The sequence below is a fragment of the Canis aureus genome, chromosome 16 (assembly GCF_053574225.1).
Source record: "Canis aureus isolate CA01 chromosome 16, VMU_Caureus_v.1.0, whole genome shotgun sequence".
Taxonomy (NCBI): Eukaryota; Metazoa; Chordata; class Mammalia; order Carnivora; family Canidae; genus Canis; species Canis aureus.
The window spans coordinates 28,886,646-28,907,776 of NC_135626.1; the positions used below are offsets into that span (position 1 = coordinate 28,886,646).

At 47.5% G+C, this 21,131-nt stretch overlaps 1 protein-coding gene across 20 annotated transcripts in view; it reads right to left on the reverse strand.

Annotated features, from left to right (window-relative positions):
• The window catches only part of MSI2 (musashi RNA binding protein 2), a 391,805-nt gene that overhangs the window by 126,901 nt on the left and 243,773 nt on the right, over positions 1-21,131 (reverse strand). For all 20 annotated transcript variants that reach the window (XR_013354346.1, XR_013354347.1, XR_013354348.1 and 17 more), the window contains one exon: positions 17,247-17,295. Coding sequence is in view for 17 of the 20 variants with exons in the window: in XM_077852563.1 (XP_077708689.1) it covers positions 17,247-17,295 (49 nt within the window). In the remaining 3 variants the exon portion in view is untranslated. The remainder of the gene's footprint in view (positions 1-17,246; positions 17,296-21,131) is intronic.

Here is a 21,131-nt window from a genome sequence, read left to right on the forward strand (position 1 = left end):
ACTTCTCAGCTGCTCCACCCTAGAACCTATAGTCAGCCCTCATTGTTTCCCTCCTCATAACCAGCATCCAGCAACTGAGAACATCTGTCTGTCTCCAAAAACATCCCGAACCCTACTGCCTCTCCCCATCCCCTCTGCTACCGCCCAAGATCTTGGCAGCTTTCAGCTCACTTCTGCGGGAACTCCCCCTGGCCTTCCTACTGCCCCACGTGCGGCCCTGTCACCCTTCCTCAACTCAGGAGCCAGTGGGATCTTTCCAGAGCATAAGTTCTATGCCTCTGTCCTTCTTCCCTCCTTCCAATGGCTGCCTTCCACCTTGCCCTGGCTCACACACTTTTCATGGTTTGGCCCCAACCCACCTCCTTTGCTCATTGCCTATCACTCTCCATCAGCCATGGCTTTCTTTCTGTCCTTTAAACATGTCTACCTCAGGGCCTTTGCACTCACTGTTGCCTTCTCCTTGGAATACCTTTCCCTCCCAATTCAAATGCCCACTGCCCACTCCTTGGGGAGACCATGGTCACCTACCTACCTACCTACTTACCTAAATAGGCCCTAGGCTCCTTAACAAGGATTTTCCTATTTTGCCTTCAGAGCAGTTAGCAGTACCTGAAATGATCTCTGCTCCTTCTCCCCAAAGGAAGGTGAGCTTCCAAAGGAGGGCTAGGATTAGGACTGCTTTGTTCTTGTAGTATTGCTACAATGGGAACAGCTTCTGGAACAGATGGTACCCCAGGACCCAGCAGAGCCATGAGGACAGGATGGGACTCCCTTGGTACTCTGGGGCCCCCTCTGTTCCTGGCCAACCCGAGGAACTCCAGAATGAACACATGACTGGATGAGTACAACCCAGCCCCCACCACATCTCTGGAAATACCAAGGACTTCAAGCTGGAACCACTTGGGCCAGCTGGGAGAGCCCCCACCATTCTCACCTATACAGGTCCCACACAGTCTTCCAAGGGCATTCTAGATTTGAATTTCTACGCCTGGGTCTGCTAAAGGCAAGGCCACCCACCGGGGGCCCCATTTTTCTGGTGCATTTCCCCCAGATCGCATTTTAAACTCAAACAAAAAAAAATTTTTTAAGCCATTACTTGGGAAATCATCAAATCATTTGTTCATTTTTATTAGTGCCGCTGTAATTAAAGAGAATCATATTTCTGAAATCTTAAGCTGCACTTAACAAAACCCACCCTCCAACCAATCAATTAGTATTACAATAACTCCACGTTCCCTTGTTGCCGCTGCGATTAGCATTTTGATTGAATGTCTGTTGAAAAGTGACTGGTAACAGGAGATTGTGTTCAGAAAGTAATGTTTCTTTATTCGTCACCACCGAACCTTGTCTGGTTGTCTCCAGTCTCAGCTCAAAAGAGACAAGACAGTTTCCAAAAGCAGTCATTTTGGTGGCGGATTATATTTTCAGGAGGTGGGTGATAAATTAGGCATAATGGCTCCAACCTCGCCAACTAACACACAGGGGCCTCCTGCTGGCTGTGGCTTTGGCGCCCGGCAGCCACACCTCCAAGATCAGAGCCCTCAGGGGTGATATGTGTCCCACCTGCCCCTGTCCCAATAACCCAGGGACAGTAAACACCAGGTCTTCAGACACAGCACTTCAGAAAACTCAGATATAATGATGCCTCTGCCAGATAAGCCAGTGACCACCGTGATTCCTACAGAAGACCATCATTACCCACTTCTCTGCCAGGCACTCGGGAAACCTGTTATTCTAACATAATATGGTCTCTAGTCGTCATGATAATAATAAAAGCACCAGTCAGTAAAGAGATGGGTTAACAAGCTTCATTATGGGCAGAGAATGCCTGTCTTTTCCACGTCACAGGAATTAAAGACAAGAGTTCATTAAATCACTGTATTAGAATTTAAATGACCTGCTGGTTCAGACAGCTCTATTTACTGAGCTCCCCCCTCCGCCCCCCGCCCCAATCATTGAGGCCTTGTGTGGCTCAATGGAGAGCTCCAGAACAGAACACAGCCTAACAAACGAACAAGTTTCCAATACAGCACATACTTAATCCAGGCAAGTCAGCTTCTCAGCTAGTGGAGATTCTGCTTTGACCGGTCTTAAAGAGTAAGAAAAGGTATAAGAGTGTGGATGTTGGGAGTTAGGAAGGCCATGTGTTCCAAGATGTAAGTGTGGAGGAGGTTAAATGTCATCCGTCCGTCTGTCCATCTATCAGGTTTCATCCACAGCAAGGGACAGGTGTGCATTTCACCCACTTCCTGCCCACAGCTCACCGTACAATAATGAGAGACATCGACGGGTTGTGTTAATGTGCTATTGAGAAAAAAAAAAAAAAAAAAAAAAAACTCCAAAAAACTCTAAAAAACTCCCCAAACAAAAAACTTCTAGAATTCAGGAGGGGGAAAAAACCACCATATGATTCCTTTAAAAAACCTTCCTCTTCCAAGCCCCCAGCTCCTTTTCCTTCCCCAGCGCTGGCTTCTTCCCTGGCTGCCAGACGGGATTTTATAAGTGTCAGGTAGCAATTTCATTTTTAAAACACTCTTATCAAGGATTTAGGGTGAAAGATAAAAATCAGCACAGTAAATCATCATAAAGGCGTGTGATGTGAGGCATAGTATTTTACAAATCAAAACAGTTAACAGAATGAAAAGGCAAGGACAGGAAAACGAAGTTTAAGCCATCCTCTGAAAGGGGGGAGATCATAGGCCAAATTAAACAGAAAGATCACCCTTCAGATTTCCAAGCCCCTTTAGTAACAGGCTTGGCATATCTGCTGAAAATTGCATGAACGGTCCAATTTCCACTTTAAAACAGGAGCTTTTTAGAAGGCATATATATTGTCAAGCTATTATACACACTTAACTAGGAGCTTTCGTTGAAGTCATCTGACCTGCAAGCATGTGTTGCTAATATCACTGCTTTATTATTTATCAAATCAATTTCTTCATGGGATGACTAATAAGGCAGACACAGCTGCTCTCCTTTTCCCACCCAGCTGCTACTGCCCTGGCAGCAGTAAGATTTGCTAGGCTACCTGCGGTTTCTTATCCGCCCCCCCCCCAACATTTTGCTAAAGAAATTTAGCCAAAAAAAAAAGGGGGGGGGAGGGGGAGAAGAGATGGACCCAGGAGGTCCCAATTTAGGATTCGAGCCATGTTGTGGAAGCCACGTATACGATCCAGGGAAAGACTGCTAATTGACCAAGCCAGGGCATGAGCCTTTGTTTTACCAAGGGATTTTATTAATCCCATAATAAAGGAACCACAAATCTAAAATAAAGTAAAAATACACACAGGTACCTACTTTCCTATTTGGATGTAATGTCTTTGATTCCAACATTCCAAACCCACCAAGGCCACATCCCATTCACATATGTACCATACCCCTGCCCCACAACACACACAAGCCGTGAAGAACCTTGTAAGGGTGGCAACTCCTAAAAATAGGGTCATTAAGATGTTTATTCTAACTTTTTAAATTCTAACTTTTTCATATAAGTTCACCAATCTCTTTGAAGGCCTACCTGAAAATTCACAAGAAGAACACGCAATTAGAGGATTTCCCATCTGCCAAGGAATGATTCAATTGTCCATTAAAAGCTAGAGTTCTAAAAATACATGAAGGGAAATTATTAGGTATTGTGGATACACATTTCTGTTGTAAAACAGGATCAGAAAAAAAAAAAAAAACAGGATCAGGACTATGGGCAAAATAAAAACTCCTTTTGTAAATCTTACCTGTTTTTTAAAGAGGTAAGACAGCATGGGGGAGGGAGCAAATTAAACCATAATTTTCAGGTAATGTTTCCTTATTGTCACTCAGAAAAACTGCCAGGTGTTTCCAGAGTAGTTTATACATAAATATACTAGCTGAATCAGGAAATCTTCCCAGGGCAAATGAATCAACTTAATTAAAAGACGACTAAGATGCCAAGCCTAGTGATTTTGGAAGTGGGGAGGAAATTCAGAAATTTGTAAGTACACACCTTTCTACCTGGCCTTTGAGAGTGAAGCACGTAAGTGTTTTAAATCCTGGTACAGACCCCTGGCTGAAGTATACCCTACCCTCTCACCTGGCCCACCAGGCTTCATCACGGGTCAGAGGAAGGAATGCAGGACTTTCTCTAATTATACCAATATTTTCAGTTTTTCTTCCAGGTCACCTGTAAAGGCAACTACCATCACACCAAAGGCTTTTTTTTTTTTTTTTTCCTTTTAAGGACGACGACTTACTCCCCACCCGGTTAGTTTGCTGGGTAATTATTCTTCCTTTAGCTCTGGAAAAATAGTGTTCCTAAACCGTCTTCAGGTTCAGGCTTTATCAAAGCCCTCTCCGGAAACACCTGCAGCTCTTAACACCATCCTCCAGACAAGACCCCTGCGCCTCTGTTTGGTGAGCATAGGTCTTGGGCAGGGGAAGGTCTAGAGCAGAGGAAGTGGAGGTGGGGACAAGAACCTGTCTTCAGTCGAATGAGAACAGACCACAGCGAGGAGGGCCTGCCCATTTTCCACCCACCCTCTTGTCCTATATATGAACACCATTTGCCAAATACTGGGGAATTAAGGGGTGGGAGGTGGGGAAGACACAGATAATAATCAAATCCATGACACAATCCATGAAGGAAAAGAACAAGGAACCAGGAGCATAGATAACTGATGCAGCTGACCCAGTCGCGGGGTTCGGGAATATTTCCTGGAGGAAAGAACATCAAGACTCATCCTGAAAGGTAAGAATGGGCCAGGAGTGTGAGACAGACTGTTCCTGGCAGCCAAGGAACAGCCTATGAGGGCGGCTCTGTTAAGGAAACACACGGGAAGTCAGGATGGCTGAAGGGAGCACAGCGTCAAGTGAAGCTGGGCAGGAAAGAAGGGCCGGGCGTCAAGGACTCTGCAGACCAGCATCCGGATCTTAGGCCTTAATCCTACTAGTGACGGGAAGCCAGCAAACTATTTCAGTAGGACAGTAACTAGATTTGTGACTGGCACCACAGAATGGCTATTATTCACACCTCCCACTGTCCTCAGGGATCACTGAGGGCCACTCACCTAAAGGAGACCCCTTCCCAGGCTTACACACTGGGGAGTGCATGCCAAGGATGGCTCCCCCCTCCACAGCAGAGATGCGGGTCCAGGTCAAAGAACTGGTCAGTGGCCCAACTGTGGTGAATTTTTAAAGCTGGAAGGCCCTTGGAGAGGGTTCCCAGCCCTGACTGCACATTAACTTCAGCTAGGGGAATGTGAAACTCATCCATGCCAGAGCTCCCTCCTGGAGTCTCATTTAAATTGATCTGGGGATCCCTGGGTGGCACAGCAGTTTGGCGCCTGCCTTTGGCCCAGGGCGCGATCCTGGAAACCCGGGATCGAATCCCACATCGGGCTCCCGGTGCATGGAGCCTGCTTCTCCCTCTGCCTATGTCTCTGCCTCTCTCTCTCTGTGACTATCATAAATAAAAAAAAAAAAAAAATTGATCTGGGGTGGGCTCCAGGCATTAGTCCAGTTTAAAAAAAAACTCCCCAGGTGATTCTAATGTGCAACTAGGGTTGAAAACCGCTGATATGGTCCCAAACCTCTGACGTGACAGCAAGCATTCATCACGCGGGCCTCTTCATGCTGGGCTGTGGGATGCTGTAAGTCACCCTGGTCTTCCCAGCCAACCCTATCTCTAAGTGAGGAAGCCAAAAGTTAGTCACAGGAGTTAAACAACTCTCTGGGTTATGAGTAGACTCTAAGTTCCAACTAAGGGAACATAAGCAGAAGAGGTGAACTTTGGGGAAGTTCCCTTCTCTACTATGCAGACTAGAACAGCATTGAAACACATCAATGGTCTTCTACTAAAGGGATGCTTCCAATGGGCTCCCTGGATCCCCCGCCATTCCTACCCGGTGAATGCGCAGCACCGGGGTGTGAGGCAGGAGGGAGCCCAGGGCTGGCAAGAGATACATGAAACAGGGGCCACTGTTACTTCTGTGTCTATTCTGGGCCCAGAATGGATGATGTCACCTCCAGTGGCAGTGGAAAGCGGGAGTCATGAATCATCCATGAACCGGCCCAGCCTCCAAGATAATAAATCGGATGACAGCATTGCGTACTTTGCAGATCTGGTGCAGAGGCACCGGCTTTGCCTAGGCTGCTGGTACACAGGCTGCTGGTACACAGCCATACACGCTGGAAATATTCAGACAGAAGGATATGCTTTCAATTATTTCCCGATATCAAGACGGGGTGGCGAATGAGGAAGAAATTTTGAATTTGTAGGGAGTGCTCAGAGGTGCCCAACTCTGATCATTGTAAAATCACGGCAGTTATTTTTATGTATTGCCAGGTTTGCCAACCAAACCTGAGGATGAAGAGAAGCGCATCCACACGGGTGCTCAAACTATTAATTCCTGCTGTGCCCACTTGCGTCCTATGACCGGAGACCTGTAGGTATTACCATCTTGGCCCTCAACTGCATTCATTTAGCTTAGAAACTCGCTCTAGGATTGAGTTTGGCAAATTCTCCTGCCTGGAAGGGTTTCTGGGACATCATAAAGAAATTAAGAAGTCTGTGTGGCAGGTTCAGAAGTTCAGTGTTGTCTTGTTCTGTTTTCTTTTTTTCCAGGGTGGAAGTCAGAGTCTGTGTCCCGCAAAAAGCACTGCTTTGCCCTCTGTGCTTTTCCCAGGGCTGCTGTCACAGTGTGCCACAAACTGGGGGCACTGAAAACAACAGAAAATGATTCTCTCACGGTTCTGGAAGCTAGAAACCCAAAATCAAGGTGTTGGCGGGGCCACATTCTCACAAAGGTCCTAGGAGAAAAATCTGTCTCAAGCCCTTAGCTTGTGGCATTGCCAGCAATCCTTGGCTCACAGCTGCGTCACCTGTGGTCCCATGACCCTCTCTCCCACGCATCTATCTTCACCTGTCCCCCTCTTAGGATACTAGTTGTATGGATGAACCTGACCCAGCAGGGCCTCATCTTGATTACATTCATAAAGACCCTATTTCTGAGTAAGGTCACATTCTGAGATAAGAGGGGTTAAGACTCCCCATTTGGGTGGGTGGGCAGGATACAATTCAACTCACAATACTCTCCCATCTTGGCAAACCTGACGGCATCTGCAAATAGCACCCTGGAGTGTTAACATTTTCTCCAATCCGCAAACCTTGGCCTTTATTCCCCAAGCAACAGTAACAGTATTAGCAGCAAAATAACGAGCTGTTAGAGTAGTAAAGGTAACCTTTATAGATGGTCTCCTAAGCGTCCTGTGTTTCACAGACGAATTACCTCACTTAAACTTCACAAGTCTGTGAATTAATCACAATAGCCATTTAACAGATGAGAAAACCGAGGGTCAGAGCAGCTTACTAACTTGCCCAGCGTCACACCGCTGGCAGTGCTAGGATCTGAACCCAGCAGTGTGACTTGAGAATGAAGCTCTCACCCCTTTGCCACGTGGTCCGGACATGTCACGATCTTCATGAACTGGGTGCTTGCTGTGACTTTTGAGCTATAAGCAACAGTGACACAGAAGAGGAATCTGAATTTGCCATATTATGTAAGGTTCCCACGTGTTTCTTAATCATAACTTGGTTAGGAAAATGCTTTTAACTTTTTTAACTAACAAGCCCTTTAAACTTCTGGAATGGAGGGTCTTCCATATGACCTCTCTGCCCTCCGGTCTGGGGTAAACTCAAGCAAACCATGTTTCTTCCCAGACCAGGACGGCTATTCTATTAATAGCACATTGTCTGGGAGGAACAGACACTACTAAGAAAATCCTCATCTATCTATCTGACTTTCTGTTTATAGAAAGAAAAAGGCAACTCGAAGGTAAAAGGATCCTCAGCTTCATTTAATCAAATTTTGTTTGAGATCAACTTGGTCCCTCTTCCCAGCGGGAGAGGCAACTCTGATGAGCCAGGGCTCACATCTCATTCAACCAAGCAGGGGATGCCACATGTTGCTGCAACAATTCCAACCAAGTTTTAAAGCCTTTACACAAATGTCAGGAACAACGTAGAATTGACAACAGTTACTGTGTTAGGGAGCTGGGATGAGGTGAATTTTTTTTCTCTTGAAAACTCTCTCCCGTGTTGTTAGATCACTGCATTTACAATTCAAATTGGAATGAATTTTAAAAGCTTACACTAAAAAAGTAAATGTTTGAACAGGTAATAAATGCACATGGTACAAAAATACACAAGGTAAATAAATACACAATAAAATGTTTTTCCCTATCTTTGTACCTCTGGTCACTTTATCCTCTTCCCCAGAAGCAAATGCTGTTTTTTATTTATGTATATTTGCATCTGTGAATATAAATGCAGGAGCATAAAATATATTCAGGGCCTAATGTGGCCAGAGTGCTCCAAGTCCTTGCCACTGTTAACCACTGTAAGACTCAGGCTAACCTGACGTCATCATTCCTGTTTTATAAATGAGGAATCTGACTCACAGGGTAAGTAACTCGCCCAGGATCACACAGCCATTACGCCGTAGAGCTCAGATTCAAACACCAGCTGCCTGGGACGCCTGGGTGGCTCAGTGAGCATCTGCCTTCAGCTCAGGGTATGATCCTGGAGTTGCAGGATCGAATCCCACGTCTGGTTCCTGCAGGGAGCCTGCTTCTCCCTCTATGTCTCTGCCTCTCTCTCTCTATCTCTCATGAATAAATAAATCAATCTTTAAAAAAAAAATCAAACAGCAGCTGCCTGACTCTAGAGCATGTGCTCTTAACCACGATGCCATTTTAATGCTTCGTGACCAGGTCTGTGGGTACCTTTTCAGTCTATGCACATGCAAGCGTAGGTTTTGTGTGTGGTCTGTTTGCCTAAAGAAGTTAAACCAATGGTCCTCCTTATGGGGGAAGAAAAGGAGGTATGCGCATTGTGGGCAGTTTATAAGCCAACTCACTTAACTCTTCTAGAGCAGGTGTGTTACCTCAACCACGGAGCCAAGCGGGGCTCAAAGCTGGCCGGTAACTTGCCTAGATCACACCTGTGGGAAGCTGGGATGGTCTGCAAGATCTGGGGTCTCAAAGTATACCGTGCCCGCCCAGAGCAGCTCATGTCCGGAGCTGCACAGCAACGAGGCTCCTCTGGGAACCCCGAGTCCCCAAGGGAGGTGGCCACCCTGGCTTCGGGGTCCGGGGCCCCTAGCAGTGCCCTAGTGCTAAGAAAAGGGGTGCTTTTAATCAAGTGGCCACGCCAAAGGTTCCTTTCCCTTCAGGCCTCCACACCCTGCCCTCACCGAGATCTTAAAACACGGCGTGAGAGTCAGAGCCTGGGCCTCCATGGGAACAGGGCCCAACAGAAGCCTCATTGTCCCTCTCTACAAAAAACCATTTCTGGGTCAGTGAAGTTGCTGACCTTGGGCCCACTCCCTTTCTGCTTCCGTGGGCAACAGCCAGGAGGGAGGCAGGAAGACCTATTAGCTCACCCCCCTTTTGGGGCCAGGGCTTTTATTCCAAAGGAAAGAAGTTTAAGATTTATACTTCAGCTCCAGAAGATGCAGGGCCTCCAGGGTGCCAGAGTCCCCCAGCGACACCGGCTCCCTCTGGCGCTGGGCACCCTGTCTCCCGGCCCTTGTTGCTAGGGAGCCGAGGGCGCTCTATTCCCCCGCCATCTACAAAGGAAAGCAGGTGAACAGAAACCAAGCTACTGTGTTGATTAATATCTCAAGAGACAGCGCCGGAATGGGCGCTTCCGGACTTAGTTAGCTCGGGGAGGAAAAAAAATTAAAGTGCTCTCCTTGCTTTCCTGTCAGAAATAAAATTAAGGTCTCAGATCGATGTTGCCAGGGCTGGGGTATCTACGGGAATCTTTAATGGCCTCCTCTACATGTTTTCAAATGCACATTCCCCTTCAACCCTGCCCTTTTAATTGGTTATTTGCAAGGTCATGTTTGCACCAATTTCTCGGGAAGGCTAATGGTGTTTATTTAAGGAGAAAATAAATGTGCAGACAGCTCTGGGGACTGGTCTCTGGAAGATGGCTCAGGGTGGGGGCCGCAGCTCTGTACCCCGCTCCCCTCCCTTCCACTCTCCATTGCTGCACATCCCTGGTAGCCTGGAGGGGGCCCTGAGATGGCTTGGGGGACAGGTCAGGCCTTGAGGAAAATGGGCTAGTGGTGTTGGGGTGTAGGTGGAGTGTGTATAGAGTTGCACAGCACCCCGGGTAAGGCCCTAGAAGGCAGCAAAGAAGCCAGGCTGCACCCCTCATAGTGGGCACGTACAAACATGCTCACGTCCTTACACAGGCCTGGCTTTAGAATGAGCCCAGCTAGGAGCACAGAGCCCTGGGTTCTCACCATCTAGTGGAGAGGTGCCTGGAGGTTCACTTACGCCACTGTAGGACTTGGCAGTTCTCCCCCATTCTAACTAAAGCATGCCCAACCTCGAGAACACACGTAACTGTTTTCCAACAGAATCTCTCCAAGTACCCAAAGGCAGCAATTAACATCCACATCACTGCCAGCCGCCCTCGCCCTGCTCCACACGTCCCTTCTACCCAGGGTGGATGGGAGGAGCCTCAATCATATTAAGTTGCTACCCCATTCTGAGCATTCTCTCCTAGAGTCCTGGTTTATCAGTATCTTTCCTAAGCAGTTGTCCCACATTAATATGGTCCATTTTGGAAAGAGAAGATTATCACCTGACCCTATGGAGACCCTTTACCTGCACTGAAGAGCCCAAGTGGCATGCTTGGTGGCCACATCATGGAAAGTTCTAGGCAGCCAAGACCCTTGGTTGGTATTCATGGCCTATAACAGACCAGCTGCAGGTGCAGAACTGGGATTGATACTAGTAATGATCAAGCTACTGGTTTATAGGTTTCCAATAAGCCCTCTGATACATCTCAGACTTGGGGTGGGACAGGATGGGTGCCCACTACCACTGGCAGCATGCACAGGGGATGAGAGGCAGACTTGAGAGATGGGAACCACACAGAGGCATGACTGCAGCAGGTGGACTCTGGCATGGGTATGGAGACTCTTGTATCACAAGAGTGTGATGTCCTCACCAGCTGTGATTCCAGGTATCTCTGCCACCCTTCCTACCCCACCCGACTAGGGTCTCCCACTCAGAGGGACTTCTTTTGCCATCCCACAAAGTCTCACCTACAGGCTGGAGAGTTCCAACCTTCTTTCCTAGGTTAGGTCAGAATGTTAGACTCTCAGTAGGAAAAACACACACACACATTATCTTTGACATCCCACACCTACGAAGGAAGCCATGCCTTTTCATTTCCCATTTAGTTTACACCTTTGTTAAACTCATTTTATATTCTTCCCTGCGCCCAACTTTGGGGAATAGGCACCAATGAACAAATAATTAGAGGGCGATCCTGAATCATGTCTGGCATACATAAAATAGCCCAGTCTGGACGTCAGAGGTCAATTTCAAAAGTGAGTGTCTGGCAGGTAGTCAGGACATTAAGGGCTGTTTTTCCTCCTTAGAAAAGCATTATCTTCTATCACAGCTTCAGCGACATCTTACTGGCCCCATTTTAATAAATTAACCGATGACGTAAATTACGGAGACCTTCAGCTTGAGCCAACTGCTTTTTGGGATGGAGATGCCAGGCAAGCTTTGAGGGAGAAGCAGAGCCCAGGCAGCCCCATGTCCGGAGCGAGCCTGTGAAAGGCTTCTCCCTCTGGCCACAGGGCCCACCGGGGTGCCCCCCAGCCTGGCAGCTCCTGATAGGGTATGGCCGCACCGGCAACAGACCCTCCATGTAAAGGGCCTGCTGGTGATGGTGCCCTTGGAGGGTCACGAGACCACCTGGGCTGAGGTCAGTACAGTGGAAGGGCCTGCTGGGGAGCCAGTGACTGTCTCAAAGCCCTGGGTCCTCTCCAAAACCATTAGCATTGCACTTAACAAGTGACCCTTAACGGCAGTGAGAGGAGTCCTCCATCACACTGAGCTTTATTCTCCTCTCTGTGTCTCTGTCCCTTTGCCTCTGGCAATGTTCTGGAGCAAACAGGCCTGCTGGGTAATGGAAGCCACAGGGAGTGAGAAGGCCTGTCGCTGAGTCTGTACTCTGTACTCATTCCCTCTCCAGCTGACCCTCACCAGGTGATCCTATAAGCTTCAAAGACACCGACTCATTTTACACAGGGACCCCAAATCACCCAGCTCTCCCCTGATTGGTCAGACGTGGAGGGACCTGTGGTGCAGGGTTCATGAATCTAGAGGCCTGGGGTCAGAGAAAGGGATAGCTAAGGCTCCCCTGGAATGACCCTTATGGTGGGGGCTCCCTTGCCTGACAAGGAGGTGAGCATGACATCCCCATGTTCCTCCACTCTCTCAAACAGGGCTGACGTGAGGACAGTGGGGGCAGATCCAAACCATTCCACCCTCCCTCTGTCCCTCTCTCTGGCTCACCCCTCAGCCTTCTGCCTCCCAAAGGGCGAACTGGAAAGGACAGCACTTTGTAATGCCTTCCCTCTGGCCCCTCCTCTCCAGCCCCACTCTAGGATCAATACCTAATACTGAATTTAAGATCTTATCTGAGTTTTGCAAGGATAAAGCAACAACTTTCCCCCAACGATTAAATCCTTTGATGATCAACCCAATATTTTTCAGACCACCTCTAACAGCTTTGAGAGAGCAAATGAAATGACTCTGAGGACATCGGAAAGCCACCTTCTTTCTCTCCCCTTGGGCACAAAGAACCTCATGTAAAGGTCCCAGTTTTGACCTGCAGCTCAGCTCCTACCTGGTTGCAGGAACGTGCTATGCGGCCCTCCAGAACTCCCGATGCCTCAGTTTCTCCATCTGAGACAGAGGTGCATCATAGTCCAGTAAGAAGGGTAGGTAGAGAAGGACCAGTAATGAGGAGGTGCTCAAGAGCTATAGTCGCCAAGTGCCCTGCCTTAAATCACTGCCCTGCACCATGTTTGCAGAGCAGCTGAGAGCAAGGGCTCTGGGTCACCAGGCAGGGTTTATATCCAACTAGGGACTCTGGGCAGCCGGGTTCAACTCTCCTTCGTAAAGATTCAACAGTACGTGCCAACACTGTGCTAAGCATGGGGTATGGAACTGCCTAGGAAGCATTGGCTGTTTCTACCAAGAACATTAACACAGCCTGGGTAACACAGGACCCACTGTACCCCCACAGCGTGTGCTGTCATGGGGATACCCAGATTCCTCTTTGGGATCTGCTGGGATCATCCTGGAAGATGGTCCCCAGTTGTCTGTTGCCTCTAGGCTGTCCTCGGGGCAAGCCCAAGGTCAGTGTGCTTGGCAGAATGGGCTGCATCCTGTGACGGATCAACATCAGGTAGGAGGTCAGTCCTTTTCACTCCAGCTGGGGACAGTGCTAGCTGCAGAATTCCCAGGGCCCCACAGATCAGCCTCTCCCCCTGCCTGCTGCTCACTGAGGGCACTCCTGCATGCTGATCCTCATCTCAGGGGACCCAAACACAACCCCTCACCTCCCTCTCCTCGTTAAAAAAATCAACATTAAAAAAAAAAGGACTTAACCTTGGACACTCTCTCAGTCTAAAAGACTAAAAAAGCCAGAAACATACTTTAGTCCTGGTGCTCATTAATCCCAGCTCCTCCATTTTCCAGAGGACCAACCTGGGGTGTCAGAGAGGTGAGGAAAGGTGCCTTGGCCAAGCATCAAGGGGAGAGTGGGGGAAGTCTCCACACCTCTGTGTGAGTCACACACTGAACGACCTTCTTCTTGCTTCCACGGGGGAGACCTCACAACCTAGGAGGGCTCCCTGTCTCCTGCCCCCTGGCTTCTTTCCCAAGGTGCTAGTGAGGCTCAAGTACAGATGTTCCTGTGAACAGATGTAACTGTGGACCACGCTGTCCCAATGGGACTGACAGGGGACAGAGGCAGGGGGCAGCCACTGGGGGGCAGGAAGTGGAAACTCAGCCCTGACCTCCGCCTACAGCCGGCAGGAGTGGGAGTGGTGACTTCCGAACCCCAGGCCCCACAGGCCATGATCCTAGACGGCAGTGTCTCAGCATCAAGGGCACACGGGTGGTTTTCACAAGGCCTGGGCCCAGGCTGCCTGACGGGGCTGCGCTGGGAGTTAGGTGAGATGGTGCTGGGCAGGCACTGTGACGGCACCAGGGGTTAGCGGTGTGGACCTCTTTAAGAAGAAAGCTGGCAGCCGTGCCAGCCCGAGAGGTGTCCTTAAATTCTGCTACAGCAGCACTTTCTTCTTGATAAGTAATGGGAACTGGGAAGCTGAGGAGGTGAAGGTAAGGCTGGGGCAAGGTGGCTACGGGCGGGATTTTATTTTCGTGTGCTTCTCACCTGATTCCAAATGCACATCCCATCAGGCCAGGGATATGGGGCCCATTGTTTCATATGTAGGATTGTGCTTCTGTGGTGACACATTCCCTTTTTTTTAATTCTTTCTCCTCCTAGATGCTTTGAACCACTTAAGTAGTACCCCAGTGTTAGCACCCAGGTCAAAGAGAAACTCTCAGCTGTTTAGAGGGGCTGGGAAACATGGAGGGGCCAAAGGTCCCGTCTGTGCAGAAATAACACTGGGGAGCAGGTTTCCATACAGGAGCAAAGGGAAGGCAGGATGTCAGGGCCTCCTTGTAGAAACTTCTTGGCACACCTTCCCTCCTGCCTACTCTTCCCCACCCCACCAAGGGGAGGATGCAGGTTACATCCACTCAGGCCAGCTCCCTGGATGGGTGGCCTATGTGGTCATGCATGACCCCATCCTCAGAGGGCTCCACTCTGGGGTACCTGGGTGGCTCATTTGGCTAAGCATCTGCCATCAGCTCAGGTCATGATCTCAGACTCCTGGGATTGAGGCTCACATCAGGCTCTGCTCAGCGGGGAGTCTGCTTCTCCCTCCCCCTCTGCCACTCCCCGCTGCTCAAGCTGCTGTCTCTCTCTCTCTCTTGCTCTCTCTCAAAATAAATAAATAAAATCTTAAAAAAAATTTTTTTAGAAAGGCTCCACTCTAATGCTCCGCTGTCACCTTGAAATTCTTAATGATTTTTAAATAAGAGGCCCCACCTTTCCCCTTGTTCTTACTCCACAAATCATGCAAGGAGTCCCACAACCACTACAGGAACTGTAGCTCTGGTAGGGCAAAAGAACAAGTGGGCAGGCCCTGGCTTGGCTGGGGGCGGGCCTTGAGCATGCACCGGAGGCTGTGCCCACCCTCCTTCCTGCCAGTGCCCCCCAGAAGTCATGATGTGGGAGAGCGAGCATTGCCATCCTGGAAGCCGCCCTGAGCATGGGGCCATAAAATGGACCTCCCTCCACCTCACAGCAGGAGTCACAGAGGGACTGCCACCCCATCGCTGCACCCTGCACCTTGGAGAAAGGGAAGAGGTTCCACCCATAGCAAGAGGCGTCTGGGTTAGACATAGGGAGAACCTTCCCTGGCACCTCCTCAGGGCTATGCCCGGGGGCCCAATGCCCTCAGTGTGAACCTGCCTCAGTCTGTTACTAGGAGAGTCACTGGCCCTCTCGGGTCCCCCAGATGCCACACCTCCTTCCAGGCACATCTCGAGGGCTGCATGAGATGATTTATCATCCCCTCTAATACAGGGTTTGACCTGGAGATCAGAAATGCCTTTATTTGTGGACATTCAAAAAAAAGAGTGGGGCCACTCCAGAATCTTCCAGGAACATGAATTCTAGAACCGAACACCAGTGCCACACTGGGATGGGCCTTGTCCACCCTGAAAATAAGTAGACGAAAACGCTCTTCTTAACAAACCCATCCCCATGTGGAGACCACAGAGAACGAGCAAAATTTGAAATCAGTGGTCCTAGGGAGGAGCCCCTGCTCTGACCTTGGGTGTGTCCCTTACCCCCCTCTGACCTTCTGTCATCTCAGGCACAATACAGAGGTGATGACAGTGAAAACAGTAATAATAAGAGCTAACCTAGGCCACACTAGACTCTCCAAACAACCCTGTAGGGAAGTACTTGAATTATCCCCATTTCACAGATGAACAAACTGAGAGCAACAAGATAAAGAAGTTAAGTGATTTTTCCCAAAGTCACAGGGAAGATCAGATCAGATGATGCACAGGGAAGCAGTGTTCGGACTGCCCAGGTAAGGATGATGGTGAAGAATAATCATGAACTGCCAGTCTCTGCAATCACAATGCTGAGCAATACAGAGGATAAAGCAATCATTCCACACCCGTAAGCTCTTCTTTTCTTCCCTCACCTCCCCTACTCCTTATCGTCCACCTCTCCCCATCCCTTCTCAACATATACACCATCAATGCCCCAGTTTTCCACCCAGTTTTCCATTCTCCCTTCTGAGGATGCTGCCAGTGGACGCACAGGAAGCCTGACTGCCAGGCACACTCAGGACAGCCCCTCCTCCTTCTCCCACCCCCCTCTTTCCTCCCTTTCACTCAGCCTGCCGGCTCTCAACAGGAGAGACATACAGTCAGTGCTGGGTAACTGCTTCTAATCACAGGTGACAGCAAGAATGTAAACAACACAAGAAACATCTAAATGCAATCCAAGTGGCAAGGAAACACCGTTCACTCTGGCTCCTCTCAAGAACGCTGCTTCCTGCCACCTCCCTTCGGAAGCTCTACTCATTAACGCCCTGTATAGGAGCCCCAGAAACCAGGAGCTTCCGGAGAACGGGAGATGGAACGCTAAGCCATAACCTTTGACTCTACTTCCTCTGGGAGGATTTTCTAGATTTGTCCAATTTTCTGTTTAAAGCAATCATTTCAATGTGTTCCTTTATGGGGGAAGGGAGGCATGGAGGTCAGAAACCCCTCTGACAATCTGTTCAAAGCTAGGAATGCCTCCCAAGAAAAGCACAAACATACAACATTTTGTGTGTCATTTCAGGGGTTCACAGACACCCCCCAAGTTGAAATCTATTTTCTAAAACACGGATAGGACAGTAAGAGGACAGGAGAAAAAATGAGTCAGCGCAGAGCCCTTTAAACGCTCTAGACGTGCAAAAGGGCACTGACAAGTCTGCAATCCCTGTACACGTCGAGTAAAGCTACAAGAATATTTTTTTTTTCTTTTCTGGCTCTTCAGATTGACAGTGTGCTTCTAAACTACCCCCTTCAATGCAAATTGAAAACTCAGCTGAGTAATTGCTATGAATAATTTCTACTTGGATCACTTAGTGCTCAGGTCTAGCAAAGACTAAGAAAGCCAGGATTAGAAAGGTATATCGGAACACGGGTTGGGCGTGGCTGATTTTTAACCATTCAGCATCTGGACTCTTCATGCTATGGTGGCCCTCGTCTATCTAACACAAGGGGCATGCTTCTTACACTGGGGCTCTTACCTCTGTGCCTGTTGGTTGTCTTATCAAACATCAGCATTGCGTCCTCCACCTGCAAAACAAACAATGGAGTCTGCTTTAGGAATTTTAACAAAACATATGAAATGCTATATGCCAGTGGGGAAGGCTGGTTTCCATTATCAAAGTCATAGGTGCTCATTAAAACTGATTTGAAAACACACAAAATTAGAAAGAAAAAAAAAAATCACTGTCCTTTCCATCCTTCTGCCTAGAACAGCCACAGTTAACATCTGGCATATTTCCCTTCAATTTTTGCCTTAAAAAAAAAAACAAAAAACCACCTTATGCCTATTTTAATATAGTTTAAATCGTGCTATACATGGAATTTTTATCCTTTTTAAATATAACATTACAATATTGCAAATAATTCCCAGATGACTATACATCATGAATATTAACTGGTTTTTCCCCTTTATTTATTATGGTAAAATACACAAAACATAAAAATTGCCATCTTAACCATTCTTAAGTGTACAGTTCAGTGGTATTGGATACCTTCATAATGTTGAACTACCATCCCCACCATCCATGTCTGGAACTCTTGTTAGCTCGTAAAACTGAAACTTTACCCCATCAAATAATAACCTCCCATCTCCTCTGTCCCCCCAGCCCCTGGCAACCACCATTCTATCTGCTATCTTTATGATTGTACCCCTCATCCCCAGGGCAGACATCCCAAGAACCCTAGTGCTTGCCTGAAACTGTGGATGGTACTCAACCCAATATATACCATGTGTCTTCTTAGACATAAATACCTATGATAAAGTTTAATTTATACAACAGGCATGATAGAAGATTTAACAATAGTAACAAGTAATAAAACAGAGCAATTACAACATACTGTAATATAAGTTATGTGAATGTGGTCCCTCTCTTTCAAAATATCTTATTGTAAAGTTACTGATGAAGAGAGATAATATGTCCATGTGATTAGAAGAAGTGAGGTGAGTGATGTAGGCATGTGATGTAGCGTTCGGCTACTACTTATCTTCTGATAATCCACTAGGAGGAGGATCGTCTGTGTTAGGACCATGGCTGACTGCAGGTAAATGAAGCCATAATAAGGTGGGACTACAGTATCTCATATAAGTAGATTCACACAGTATTTGTCTTTTTGTGATTGGCTTATTCCATGTAGCATAATGTCCTCACGGTTCATCCATATTCCACTGCATGTATATACCACAACTTATTTATTCATTCATCCATCAATGGATTCTTGGTTTTAACTATGGTGAATAATGCCGCCATAAACACGAGTGTACAAATATCTCCTTACATCCCTGTCTTCAATTCTTTTGTATATATACCCAGAAATGAAATTGCTAGATCATATGGTAACTTTATTTTTAATTTTTGGGGGAACTGCTTGCTGTTTTCCACAAGTAGCTGCACCATTTTACATTCCTACCAACAGTGCACAAAGGCTCCAATTTCTCCACATCCTAGCTGATACTTTGTATTTTCTGGGGGATTTTTGATAGTAGTCAACCTAGTGGGTGTGAGGTATTGCAAATACTATCTTGACTGCTGTATAATATTTCATGAAGTGAGAAACTATGGCCTACTCAATTATCTTTCAGTGGATTATTTAAAATTTTTTCCAGTTATACACAATGGCAATTAATTAATTAATTTATTTATATTTTTTTATGATAGTCACAGAGAGAGAGAGAGAACAATGGCAATTTAATATCTTGATTGCTATGAGCTGATTTGTGCCCCCCTCCAAACTTGGATGTTGGAATCTTAACCCCCAGTATCTCAGAATGTTACTATATTTGGGAACAGGGTCTTTAAAAAGGTTGAGTTAAAATGAGATCATTAGGGTGGGCCCTGATCCAGTACTGACTAGGGGGTTCTTATACGAAGAGGAAATCTCAATACAGTCAGGTATAGAGGGAAGACCACATGAGGACACAGGGAGAAGGTGGCTGTCTGCAAGCCAAGGAGAGAGAGGGTTCAGAAGAAACCAATCCTGCTGATTTTGGGCTTCCAGCCTTACAATAGTGAGAAAATAAATTTTTGTTGTTTGACCATCCAGTCTGTGGCACTTTGTTATGGCTGCCCCCACAGAGTAATACATTCATGCTAGGACCTTTTCAAAAAGATCAAAGAGAAGAGAACACCAAAGGCATCCTCTGTCTCTCTACCTATTCCTCCCTCAGTCTTTCTAGGCATCCTGCAACCGTTCCCGATGTTTCTAGCAGTAAGATTTCAGAATCTGCACTCTGTTCCCATGCAGACCTTAAGAAAGTCACACTCACTGAACCAGATTTGGCTTTGAATTCCACTCTCTGTACTTATGATCCAATTCTTTATTCTTCTTCAAAATACAAATCTTTTTGTACAGGTATTGTCCTAGCTACTCACCTGGGGACTGTACTTGGTTTAGCCAGGTGGGCAGCCTGGTCTCTTCATTCATTTTGTGCCCAAGATTGGCAGTAAAACTACAACTCAACCCATGTGGTCCCGGACAAAGCTGCTAGCCAAAGGGCTCTGTGCTTGGAGCAATTTCAGTGTGTGTGTGCGTGTGTGGTTGGGAGGGACTGAGCACTGTTCATCGGAGCTCAAAGACTCACAAATGAGTTTGGGGGCCTGAGCTAATAAGCCAGCTGAGAAAGGGAATCATAGCCTATTCATTCTTCACCCCTCCCAGACAACAATCTCTGACGGAGGGGAAGACACCGGGCAAAGCAATAAAAACTAGGTTTAAAATGCTGCCTCCAGACAAATCAAATCTATTTTTCTAGATGCTATCAAATAGAACAGGGGGAAAAGCAAAGTCAAGGTAAGAACGGAAGAGGGGGTAGGCAAGCCACAAACCTCGAAGGGACTGGCCTAGCTTAAAAATCCCTTCCGGAGTCAGGGCCCCCCCTTTGTTGCTAAGCAACCGAGTCTGAACAAACAGGCTCCTGGGGCCTTCCCCTTCTGGTCCCCATTTCTAAAGTCAGTTACTGGGAAGAAAATGGCCTTGCATGGTGACTGCTCTGCCAGCAGGGAGCTACACTCTCTCTGTCGGGTACCAGGCTGAGGGGAGTAGGTGGTGCTAGGCTGGGGATGGGGTGACTTCACCAGATCCTGCCCCTGCACCCCCAGCCAGGCAGGCTTGATGGTCCCCCAAGCACCTGCTGAGGCCACACACACCACAGCCGTCTGCCTCCATGCACCATTCAAGCAAAACCACCAGAAGATCAACTGGTTTGTTTGCACACAGAGCAGTCACACTTGAGCATATGGTACTGCAGACTCAGACCCCAGGGCCTCGATAAGAATTCCAATGCCTGGGGTGCGGGTGGGTGGGTGTTGCGCAGGTAAACGTGACATCTGTTTCACACCCATCTCCATATTTTCTAAGATGTTTGCCAAGTGCTTATTTTGAGCTAAAAATGCCTAACAGTAAGGAAAACAGCCTCCCTTCTGTGTTGGCCATGTTTTGGTACTGAAACTCAGATCCCCTTAGGAAATAAATATTTTGAATTAAAAAAAAAAACATATTTTCAATGCCCCGCCCCCCGCCTCCCAACAGGGTGTACTTGGCTCCTTCTTTTGCTTCCAAAGTTTGGATGTTTTCTGAGCTACCCTCTCAACATTCGCTCCACCCTGGGGAGCGAGGGGGAGGATCTGTGTATGTTTTTTAGGGCAACCATTGTCGTAAAGAATAGAGCTCTTGCCTCTACAGTCCAGTTGCACAATGGGACTCGCAGGGACCTCCTGAATAGATAAAATGTCAGGGCGAAAGAAAAATTCTATTAACACTTTACAAAATAAAACATCTGAGAAATAGCTAGAGAGGAAAGAGAAAGGAAAAAAAAAATCAATATGGATAAGACCCGGTGCTGGGGGTGGGAGTGTAGAGAAAAACTT